At 31.1% G+C, this 12,367-nt stretch overlaps 1 protein-coding gene across 1 annotated transcript; it reads right to left on the bottom strand.

The window, feature by feature from the left end:
- Positions 1-9,101: 9,101 nt before the first annotated feature.
- LOC126696180 (putative UPF0481 protein At3g02645) lies at positions 9,102-10,721 on the bottom strand. Its single transcript, XM_050392959.1, has one exon. The coding sequence runs from the start codon at positions 10,719-10,721 to the stop codon at positions 9,102-9,104; it is 1,620 nt and encodes a 539-aa protein (XP_050248916.1).
- Positions 10,722-12,367: the final 1,646 nt, after the last annotated feature.

Below are 12,367 nucleotides of genomic sequence, written 5' to 3'. Positions count from 1 at the left end.
CAAGATTGTCCTCGGCAATGTTTCTTGGCAATTTGGGCTTTCTTCGTTCGTCCTCGGGCATTTCTTCCTCCTTGGCGTGGGTCTTGGGCTTAGTATAAAGTGGGCCGGAGTTGCCAAATTCCTTGAACCCACAATAACATTAAACAAAAATAAATAAATAAAATAGCATTATAGCACGGTTCTATATATAACAAAGCTCCTTTATAAAAAAAAACTAAAATACTACTTGTAAGTTATAAGAAAAATTAATTACAAAATAATGGAGAATAAATAACTGGATAGTGGGGCATAGATATTTTATAACGCTTATTTTTCTTAATGGATTACAATATATGTGATTATAAATTTTGTAGCAACCACCATAAACATAAATATTAAAATACACCGAACAATAAATCGAATTAGGTGCTTCTCAAAAGAAAAAAAAAAAAAATGAAGAAGAAGAAGAAGGAGGTAAAGAACATAAAACCAACCATTTTTAGTCAATCTCTCAGTTAAAGTCTTTGAATGGAATTTAAAACCGACCATTCAGTGGACTGACTAGAATAAACAGTGTACAGTAGTCAACCTTCAGCTCTTGTTTGGTTGTATTTTTCTAACAAAATATTTTCAAATAGGAAAAAAAAAATCTTACTATAACAAAGGTGTTTTTAAATTTTTTATATTTCTCAAAAAAAAAAATTATGAAAACATGTTTTTGACTAGATAGGCCTTAAGCAACCCACAAATATCCGAATATGTGGCCCTTAGTTATTTGCTAAGTATCAACACTTCCACTATCTCAACAATAACTTTTGATGGTACAAAATAATAGTAGTGTTAGTGCTCGCTAGGAAGAAAGGGCAATGGTGTGACCACCCCAAACATGACTATAGGTTTGCCCATTTAATGGCTCTCTTGGTTACTCTTGGTTTGGACCCAACCAGGAATATGCAACTAAATCAAAAGTTAGGGTGGAGATTGGAGAATGAAGTCACCACTTGGTTATATTTCAAAATCTGCTTTTAAATCCTTATGTAGAGGTCTTAATTAATCAGACTATAAGTTGATAGAGAATATTTTGGCTGAGAATTTTTCTAACTCCTTTTGCCCTTCAGGTTTGAATTGCCCTTTGATTTCCTCTTATCCATCTGGAACTAGGTCTCCTTCAGGTTGATTACGACAACACTTCAACCATGACTTTCCACTCATATTCACTAACGGGTAAGAAAAGTAACCGTCTGGTTACCCCAATACCAATAGGAAGGAGGTACTCGTCGGGTAAGGCCACGTACTTGGTTCACACCCTTTTCATATGTTCTCCACTCATACATCCTTATATAGAAAGAACTTGCACACAACGTCCAAAGATTCTTCTACATATTCATACCCTCCTAGAATGGGAAGTAAATTAAGCCCTATGATCTCAGAGCATTAACTCCATATCTTCCCTGCAAGGAAAGATCCTACGTTCGTGGGATCTCGATTGATCCTACACTACTATATAAACACCGATCCTCCTCCTCTCCAAAGTATGTGAAATTTCCTAGTCTCACACTTTTGAGTTATTGGAGATTCTTCAGATGTACACATTTTTAAGTTGGAGAAATTCGAGAGTCAACCACCAAGGTACAATTTAAAAATGCTGAAAAAATATAATGCAACAAATATTTCTTATGTTTTTTTTTTGGGTAAATAATACAACAAAAATATCACTCATTTTGTTCGTCTGAATAATAATAACTGACGTATAAATAAATTTATCTTATTCAGCAAAAAAAAAAAAGACAATCGGATTCATGGTATTTAATTAGTACTGAGTGTACTTAGGAGTATTTGTTATCCATAGCAAAATCAGAATCTGATTTACAATTCATTTCCGCTCTTTCTGTTGATCTTTTTTTGAATAAATGATTTCATCGAAGAAAATTAAAGAAATAAAACACAGACCAAATAGAAGGATAAGAGATAAAAAGGGTCTAGCACGCATCTCTAAATTATGTTATTCCGTTATAATATTATTGAAGGGTCTATATTGAAAGTTATAAAAGCAACTCTCAGTCTAAATTTTTGAATAAAAAATTTTGAAAAGAGTAAATAAATAAATCTGTGAGCAAATTGCACTGTGCAATACTGATCTCAATGTTTTACCTTGTTAATTTACGGTTGTCTATAATTTCACATAAACTCTACAATTTTTTTTTTAACACTTACAGTCAACCATGTTAAAATTATGACAAATCTAATTGTGGCACAAAATTGGGTCTTTCTCACTCAATCATGATGCTAACAATGTTACGTAGAGTACTTGACAGTTGACATTGCAGACTACATGACATGACTCCGAGCAGACAGCGTTAGGTAGGTTATAGGGACCCATTTTGGACTTCAAAGCTCAGGCTAAGTACGTACGTACTTCAAATCCGCCGCATTATAGTCGCCTATTCTTGAATGGCATCCTCCTTTTAACTAGTGGAAAGGAGAATGAAAAAGAAAAATCCACAGTTTGGATTTTAATTTTTTTTTTTTTTTAACTACAAAATAAATAAGGAAGACCGCTTCAAATTCGTATGTTTGCTTTTCTTTCATATGAAAAGCTCCAGCCAATTACTTCAAGAATTATAATTTATTTGTTCTTAGTTATTAGACATCAAACGTACAAATTGTTGGTTTTGCTGGACCTGGACGGAGTTGATATGATTCTGATCCCTGAACATTGGTTTAGTTTAGGCACCCATTATAATTGGTTAGGACTTAGGACCTGTGACATAGAGTGTGTATATATGTGATGAGAACGAGATAAGAGTATATATTTACTATATATAGAGCCTATTTAAATTCGCTTATTTTGCCGAAATTAAAAACTTTTTTTTGAAGATATTGTAGATAAAAGTAAATGTTAGATAAAATAATGCCATAGGAATCCATAAATAGTATCAAAAAATGTAATAGAACCCATAAATAATAACAAAAATAAATTAAATAGTAAAATAAGTTGACAAAAAATAAGCTAATCAAACATACACATAATATAAGGAAAAGAAAACCCGGGAAAAGATTCTCAAAAAAAAAAAAAAACCCAGGAAAAAAAACGCGTTTTTTCTTATTTGCTTCTACGACTCCAAGAATCTGACAAGAAACTACGTTCTCAAGCAGTTCTGTTTGCATTCAAAAAGAATTCAAAACGATGACCTAGCTAGTAGAAATGATAAAAACTTTGAAAAGGTGACCGAATGGAATTAATTACATACACCTATGATCATTTGTCTGATATAATTAAGCACCCAATTTATGTTTGCTTGCAAAGAAGAAAAAATGCTTGAGACTCGAGAGAAAGAAAGTGATGCATGAAGCCTTGTTATTTATTTATTTATTTTGGAAGGGTAGGTGGGGTATTTTATATTTGATTTTTCTTCAATTGGATTTATATATATATATATATATATATAACTATTTCCATACGATGCATGTTTTGATAATTAAGGGTCTATTTAGTTAGAAAGTTCTAATATCGTTGTTTAAGTGTTGTAGAAATATGTGTTGGTTAAAAAGTATTGTGAAAATACGTATAAGGATGTTTAAATACTAAAAACTATTGTTTAAACACCCTTACCAAATACCCCCAAAGAGTAATATATAATTTTAAAGAAAGTATTTTAATAATATAATTAAGATTTATTAATAAAATAAGTATTATAAAAAATACTCTAAATTACATCATTAATACACATCGTGTAAAACCTTTTTTTATATAAGGGTTGTTATAATATATCATAAAATAATTAATGAATTATTCTTATAATTTCTTGAAATTTTTAATAATTAGGATTTAATGGGATTAGTATTTTATTTTAATTTCTTTAGAAAATAAAATAGAGTTTTACTTAAAGTATCTCTTAACCTAGCTTTATATAAACAAATTAATCTTACAAAAATAAAATTATGGGTATAGTATGTGGATGCAATCGAATCTCCTACTATACACGTCTCATTAATCAAGTATTAAAAAACAAAATTTGAGATTCATTTGCAAAAAATAAATTTCTCTACTCTAGTAAAGTTTGCAATTGAATTGATTGTGGAGTACCAGTATGCAAGTGTGTTTTTTGCCATGCCTGAAAATGAAACTTAACATTACTTCTTCTTTTTTTCTTCTTTTTTTTGGGTAGAAAAAACTTAATATTGACTAGTTGGTTATTGCACATTGATTTTGTTGCTTATTGGAACAAATTTCTCATTGACTAGTTGCTTATTACAAATTTCTCATTTCTTATTGCTCATTACTCATTAACTAGTTGTTTGGACTAGGACCTTATTGTTCATTGGTTATTATAGCTAAGAACCATCTATTATACGCGTCTCATAAAGAAAGTTTTCCAAACCATCAGGTATGAAAATTTTGCATGATTCATAGGGAGAAAAACATTTATAATCTTAATGCTTAAATTTGTCATAGGATTGAACTTTGCCCTATGTGATAGTGAGTGTATTCAAGCCATGTATGAATTTTAACTAAATAAATCAATTTCCCACCGAAAACCGTTTCAGTTTCGTAAGATGAACAAAATATTTTGATATTGGTTATACCAATGTACCGTTTTAAGATTATTGTTATTTATATGTTTCTATATATTTACATGTGTTTATATTTATTTATGTAAGCATGAATTTATCAATTTATATGTTTATGTTTATCAACATAAACTTTACAATCCAAATATTTTATAAGCCTAAATATTAGCTTAGGTGCATTAACCTAAAATATTAGCTTAAGTAACATAACATTTTTTTTTCTTTCAAATTTTTTATTTTTTATATTGTACAACCTGCAAAAAAATGTTACCGTTCCTCTTAGTCAAATGTATCACAATTTAATAAAATAATGATTAGTAATCTTAAACTCAAAGGATTGGGACCAGAAAAAGTTTCAATCAAATAAAAAAGACTAGAGGATGTTTTGTAAAAAACTCCCTTTGATTCACTATTTTCTAGTGAATCTTAGGTTTTTCTTGTGGGATTTCTGTGTATTTTGAAAATGTACCATGTAAGACTTTTTATAGTTAAAAAAATTAGGTTTGAAATAGCTTTCAGACGATGTGAGATTCATTTCAAATCTCAGCCATTATTGTAGAAAATTTGCATTTCTTATACTTCTGAAACCCTAGCTACATAAGCAAGAATGTGCCTACATACGCATGCTTTAGCTTGCGTATGTAGGCCGCGACACACGTACGCAAGCCGAGGGTTATTTTGGTCATTTAATTTTTCAAAAATAGATTTTTGCTAATTTAAAAGGTTATATTTTCCATTTTAGCACTCTTCAAATCAATTTAATATCTGATTGGGCTCAAAACTGGCCTTAGGCCTCAGAGTTCGAGCATCATTAGGGAACGGGAATCTGAGTTATAAGGAGGTACAAAATGTGATGTCCACAACGGTATCATTGTTCGTGACCATGAGGGTATTGTGCTTGTTGCCTTAAGCAAACGCTTACCACTGCCATTGGGGCCGCTCGAAGTAGAAGCCAAAGCGATGGACGAAGCTGCCTCATTTGCTACGGACATCAGCTTACAAGAAGCTATATTTGAAACCAATTGCGCAGTGCTTGCAAGGGCCCTCTCAGACACGACACAAGCGCCTATCACCTTCGAGAATATCATAGCAGGCATCCATCTTAAGCTGCAGACCTTCAGACAATACCATGTAGTGCATGTACAAAGACAAGACAACAAACCAACTCATACTATGACTCAAAACGCCAAAGGAATTAACAACTTTGTATCGTGGATAGAAGAAACACCCTCTTTTGTTGACTCTTGTATTTCAGGATGCTTTGTTTTGTCCAATAATTAATAAAGTTATGTATTTCTCATAAAAAAAAAAAATGTCACTCATTTTGTTCGTCTGAATCACAATAGCTGACGTATAAATAAATTTATCTTATTCAGCAAAAAAAAAAAAAAAAAAAAAAAAAGAGACAAAATCGGATTCTTGGTATTTAATTAGTTCTGAGTGTAATAACTCAGGAAGATTTGTTATCCATAACAAAATCAGAATCTGATTTGCAATTCATTTCCGCTCTTTCTGTTGATCTTTTTTTGAATAAATGATTTCATCGAAGGAAATTAAAGAAATAAAACACAAACCAAATACAAGGATAAGAGCTCAAAAGTGTCCAGCACACATCTCTTTAATTATGTTATTCCATTTTATACGTAAATGGGTATTGCACAGCATTATATTATTGAAGGGTCTAGATTGAAAGTTATAAAAACAAATTTCAATCTAAATTCTTGAATAAAAAAATTTGAAAAGAGTAAAAAAAAAAAAAAAAAGTAAAAAAAATCTGTGAGCAAATTACACTGTGCAATACAGATCTCAATGTTTTACCTTGTTAATTTACGGTTGTCTATCATTTCACATAAACTCTACATTTTCTTTTTAACACTCACATTCAACCACGTTAAAATTATGACAAATCCAATTGTAGCACAAAATTGGGTCTTAGATTTTCTCACTAATCATGGTGCTAACAATGTTACGTAGAGTACTTGACAGTTGACATTGTAGACTACATGACATGACTACAGGCAGGGAGAGTTAGGTTATAGGGACCCATTTTGGACTTAAAAGCTCAGGATAAGTACGTACGTACCTCAAATCCACCGCCTGATAGTCAACTATTCTTGAATGGCGTCCTCCTTCTACTGGAAAGAAGAATGAAAAAGAATAATCCACAGTTCGGATTTTAATTTTTTAATTTTTAATTTTTTTTACTACAAAATAAATAAGGAAGCCAGCTTCAGATTCGTGTGTTAGCTTTTCTTTCATATGAAAATTTCCAGCCAATTACTTCAAGAATTATATTTTATTTGTTCTTAGTTATTAGACATCAAACATACAAATTGTTGGTTTTGCTGGACCTGGACGGAGTTGATATGATTCTGATTTCTGAACATTGGTTTAATTTAGGCACCCATTATAATGGATTAGGACTTAGGACCTGTGACATAGAGTGTGTATATATATAATGAGAACGACATAGGAGTATATATTGACTATATATAATATAAGGAAAAGAAAACCCAGGAAAAAAACGAGTTTTTCCTTCTTTGCTTCTACTCCAAGAATTTGACAAGAAACTACGTGCTCAAGCAGCTTTGTTTGCATTCAAAAGAATTCAAAACGATGACCTAGCTAGTAGATATGATAAAAACTTTGAAAAGGTGACCGAATGGAATTAATTACATATACCTACGCACATTTGTCTGGTATAAATAAGCACCCAATTTATGTTTGCTTGCAAAGAAGAAAAAAATGCTCGAGACTCTGGAGAAAGAAAGTGATGCATTGGATACAACTTATTTTTGCTGAAACTGAAAACATTATAGCAAAATAATTTTTAAATGTGTGAATAGTGCCGTGGGACCCATTTTTAATATTTTTTTTGAATAAAGTGGCTATGAATCCTATGAACAGTGCGTAAACAATGTTGCTACAGTGCGTGAACAGTGCTAATTGTCTCCCTAAAAGGCGTGAAAAAAAAAAAAAAAAAAAAAAAAAAAAAAAAAAAAAACGCTGAAAAGTGAAAACGTAGACACTTGCAAACGTGAAACCAAACACACACTTTATATAAAATTATTTATGTGCAATGCATGACTTGACGATTAAGAGTAATATATAATTTTAAAGAAAGTATTTTAATAATATAATTAACATTTAATAATAAAATAAATCCTATAAATAAAAAATACTCTAAATTACATCATTAATACACATCGTGTAAAACCTTTTTTTTTTATAAGGGTTATAATATATCATAAAATAATTAATGAATTATTCTTATAATTTCTTTTAATAATTAGGATTTAAAGGGAGTAGTATTTTATTTTACTTTCTTTAAAACAAAAAATAAAGTTTTACTTAAAGTCAGCGGTGAAACCAAGATTTCACTTTGAGGGGCAAATTAAAAGGCAATATACTAACAAAAAAATAAAAACCTAAAATATATTAATCGATACTAAAAAAATAAATAAATAAACAATTGTAAACAAATGTGTAATTTTCATATAAAATCTACATAGTTTCAAATAGATTTTGATCTAGACTCATTATTACGCTTAACTACAAGTGTATATATTGCATATCATTAAAATAAAATAAAAACAAAAAAATTAATTCATAGTTTTTAACGATTGAAGTAAAAGATTGATTTAAATATATTAAGTTTAGACATCTAATTTAATTCCAAAAAATAAATTGAGAAAATAAATTCATATAAAGGTTTTAAAAGTATATATAACAACATACATGCAACGTTGTATAAACATTGCACTACAATGATTGTTTTTAAAAAATTGGCTTCAAAGTAATTAAAATTGAAAATTGCTAAAAGTACTACAAAATTTTCTATATAAAGCTTATAAATTGATGTGTTAATGAATGTGATTTATTTAAAATTTGGATTTATAGTAAAATTTAGAGTTTGAAATTTAAATGTCAAGATATGGAGAAGAAAGAAAAAAAAAACGTTGGAGGCTTTTTAATAATAATAATAATTTTGTGTAAAATATAAGCCACATTAGTTGAAAAGCAGTGACTATAAATTTTTAAAAAAAATGGTGTGAAAAATTAATAAATGATAAACACTAAAAGTGTTGTGAATTTTCTCTCTTTTATAAACGGGTGACATTTTTTTGAGATATAAGTACAATATGTTGATAACCCTGATGACAAGATTTCACCAAAAAAATGGCATGAGTTAGGAAATCTTTTTTCCATATTTTTCGGTGTCAAGGAAGTTTATATATACAAATATGGGAAGGGTTTTTGGTTTTTTACCAAAAACATTTATGAAAGTTCCTGAATTATAGCAACTATAAAGTCTTTTAAGGAGTCAATGGGGGGCATCTCGCACCCTGGCTTTGCCCGTGAACATTTTGGTGACAATAACTATAAGAAAATTCTCATATGGTATATATACTAGAGATCTTATTTTCAAAAGGAATGATTTTTTTTTTTAAATATATATTTAATTTTTTGTGAATACAATAGGAATTGGTAACACATGTTGCTCACATGCAGCCAGTCAAATACACTAGGCAACAACAGAGTGCAAAAATTCATAGGTTGGCCAACAATTTGGAACAATTGTACATAGAACAAGCAGCCTGCAGAGTAGACAGCAATATTAGAATATTAGCTGCTAAAAATGTAAGACTAGGCCATGAACCAAAGATATTCTTTTTCATGAAACCAGTCATCCTGTTCCTCCAACACCCCGAATAACAAGCATTTGCAGCTTCAATGGCCTTGTCTAGAATTGGAACTTTTGTTACCCTCACAGACTTGGTCATTCCATTCCAAAGCATCGCTACTTCTTCATCGCTTTTGAGCCGGTTCAAGATGATCCCGGCCTCTCGAAGAATCTTCACGTCCTCCTCAGTATCAATAATTCCATTCATCAATTCCGTGTAGCGTGTAAAAACCATCACGTCCGGTGCAATACACGCCTCATAGGCGACGAGGTTCCTTAAAACAACCTCAGAGTTGCCATCCAAATGAATTACTGGAAGGTAAAATGTACCTGAACATTTGTCAAAATTAATAGTCCCCAAGCCACCCTTTGATGGACAAAATTTAACACCATTTTTATGAAGCTGTGTCACGCTAGGAATTGCAATCTCTTCTACTAAAGGACTTTCATCTTTCATCTCATTAGATGCGCTTTGCGCATCTTCGGCCACAGCCTCAGCTGACGAGATGAGATTGGTTATATCACTCTTGTTCTTCAGCTTCAATAGATAGGAGATGATTATAAATGGCAGTGTAACTAAAAGCTTCACTGCCTTTGAATTGAAAATCTTAATGAGAAGGCGGAGCGGGGCCAAGTTAATATAACATAGTGCTTTCAAGATGGATTGGAAGTAGCCAATCTCTCTGTCTTCTTTTGGCTTTTCCTGCTCAGAATTATCAGCTACAAGTTGCAATTTCGGTGTAACCATGTAGTAGAGAAGCTCTAGCAAATGGGATTTGGTGAAACATACTTCTTTGAAATGTTGCTCATTGATGCACTCTATGGGTGACAGATGTTTGCAAAAACCAATTAGCATTGTTACTAATACTTCGTCATGATCTTCACAGGGATAAAAGCTGTGGACTTCCCTGAGCAAAAATAAAGGGATTTGGTTTTCTAGCATGATAATATCCCTAAGGACTGCATGGTGTGCCGTTTTCCGATGCGTGTGGTCGATCAAATGCGCCATCTTAGAAGTTATTCGCATAAGCGAGTCTTCCATTTTTGTGGAGTAGGTTTGTAGGTACTCCAACAAAAAGGAAGCATCAATGGACAACATCCAAGAGAGTGTTTCTTGGTCGAATTCCAAGAACCTATGATAACAAGCACGGATGCAGCTATCACTTTCCGCAATTTGGTTAACCAAGTCGCGGAATTTGATTTCTTTGAGTTTCTTTTGCAGTCTCATAACTGAAGTGAGCTTGTAGCGTTCCATCTCGAGGAGTTCGAGCCGGTGGTGATGGTATGGGCCAAGGGCTACAAGTTGTGGAATGTATGCTTCTGGTTTGAAAGAGAGTAGGGTTTTGGGTACGCTAAAGATGCTAACAGGAACACCTTCATCGTTGTCTTGAAGGCCTTCCTCTAGGGCTCGACTTATCTGTATGACCCATTCTTGGTCATGACTTATAAGTATAGATGATTCACTAGCTTTTAGCTCAGAGTACATGGTCTCTTCAGAGACAGAAAAATTGCTATTTGCTGGTGTCTTACTTTGAAATGAGAGAAAGAACAGTGTAAATGTGTTTTTTTTTTTTTTTTTCTTTCTTTTGTTGGATTATGGGAGGTTTCAGTTGCTTCTCTTTCTAATTGAAGACTGTCTAGCTAGGCACCTATTTATAATGGGTTGGACTCAAGAGTATGAACAAGTGAAGCGGCAAAATGTTTGGTTTGTGATTATAACATATTTTCCACATGCAACCTATTTCTATTAATTTGCTTTCTTTCCTCTGTCATAATGATCTGGCAAGTAAATATTGGCAGATTCAGTCAGTTAGCTACCACTTTGTTTTATTATTATTATTTTTTTAAAAATAATTCTCAAATTTTGAAGAATTGAGTGTCACTCAACATAGGAAAATCATGTTATATACACCAACATGAATTTCATGCCAAATAATGCTAAAATCACGTAACTTTTTTCACAATTTGTTAAGACAATAATTATGATCAAAGCATTGCTATTTTTGCTTGTGTAGTATGAAATGCTAAAATTACGTAACTTTTTTCACAATTTGTTATGGTAATAATTATGATCCAAACAATGCTATTTTTGCATATATGTATAGGAAAGATTAATTTATTCGTTATCTCAGTTTTTTTTTTTTAAGGTTATTACGAATTGTCTTAAAGAGCTAATAATTTCTCTGTCAAAGATGAATTGTTTCATTACTTATAAGCAAACATTTGACTTTTCCCCATTGTCCAAACCGTGTAAAAACCAACCTTACGTATGGTAGTATATATGCGACAATGCTTTTGGTCGTGTTCGAGCATGTTTTTCATGGTGTCTCCAAAGGTGTTACCTATTTCACGAGCAAAACTACGTACCCTGATAGGTAGCTTCCTCTAGCCGTACTTTTCTATATTCTCTAATTTACCCAATAATTCAAGATTGTTGTCAGCTTCTCTTTATTTCCATGAAGTTTTCACCTTCGTTTTTGTAGGTTTGTTTGCTGCGGCGGCTGGAAGAATTTTTTTAAAGGGTCATTAAGAAATTTAAATTAAATAAAATTTAATATAAAAAATTTGAATATATCGAGTCATAAAAAAATATAAATATATGAAATTTTATAACTTCTATGAGTTTTTATATTTTAAAATCGTTATATGATAGTTCATTATTAGTTTTTATTATCTATTGTCAATGTGACTAAGTGTGACTATTTTATTTTGTTAAGTTTGAATAACATTTGTTTATTTTTAAGTTGTTGTCATTATTTTTATAAAAATATTTTAAACTAAAATGACAAAATGCAACCCCCTGACAAAATGACAAAATATTTTAAACTAAAAATATATAAAAATATTTTAAACTCAAATATTGTGTTTGTGGTTTTTTTTTTTTTTTTTTTTTCACAAAATAGAAATTCTACTCTAGTCTAAGTTAAGTGTATATGTGCATGAAACTCTCTTCTGAAAACTTGAATCCATGCTTTTATCCTCCGCACTCCACAAACACTTATATTTGTAGAGTAATCATCATACCAAAGATGTGCGGTAGTTTTTTGTTGTTGTTGTGTTTATCTTAAGAGATATTCATTATATATATATATATATATATATATATTAATAAGAAGATTCCCCTATTTCGTC

The sequence above is a fragment of the Quercus robur genome, chromosome 2 (genome assembly GCF_932294415.1).
Source record: "Quercus robur chromosome 2, dhQueRobu3.1, whole genome shotgun sequence".
Lineage (NCBI taxonomy): Eukaryota > Viridiplantae > Streptophyta > Magnoliopsida > Fagales > Fagaceae > Quercus > Quercus robur.
This window is presented reverse-complemented; position numbering and strand designations above follow the sequence as displayed.

Excerpts from the sequence above, each read along its gene's own strand:
- LOC126696180 (XM_050392959.1), bottom strand. The coding sequence starts at position 10,721 with ATGTACTCTGAGCTAAAAGCTAGTGAATCATCTATACTTATAAGTCAT.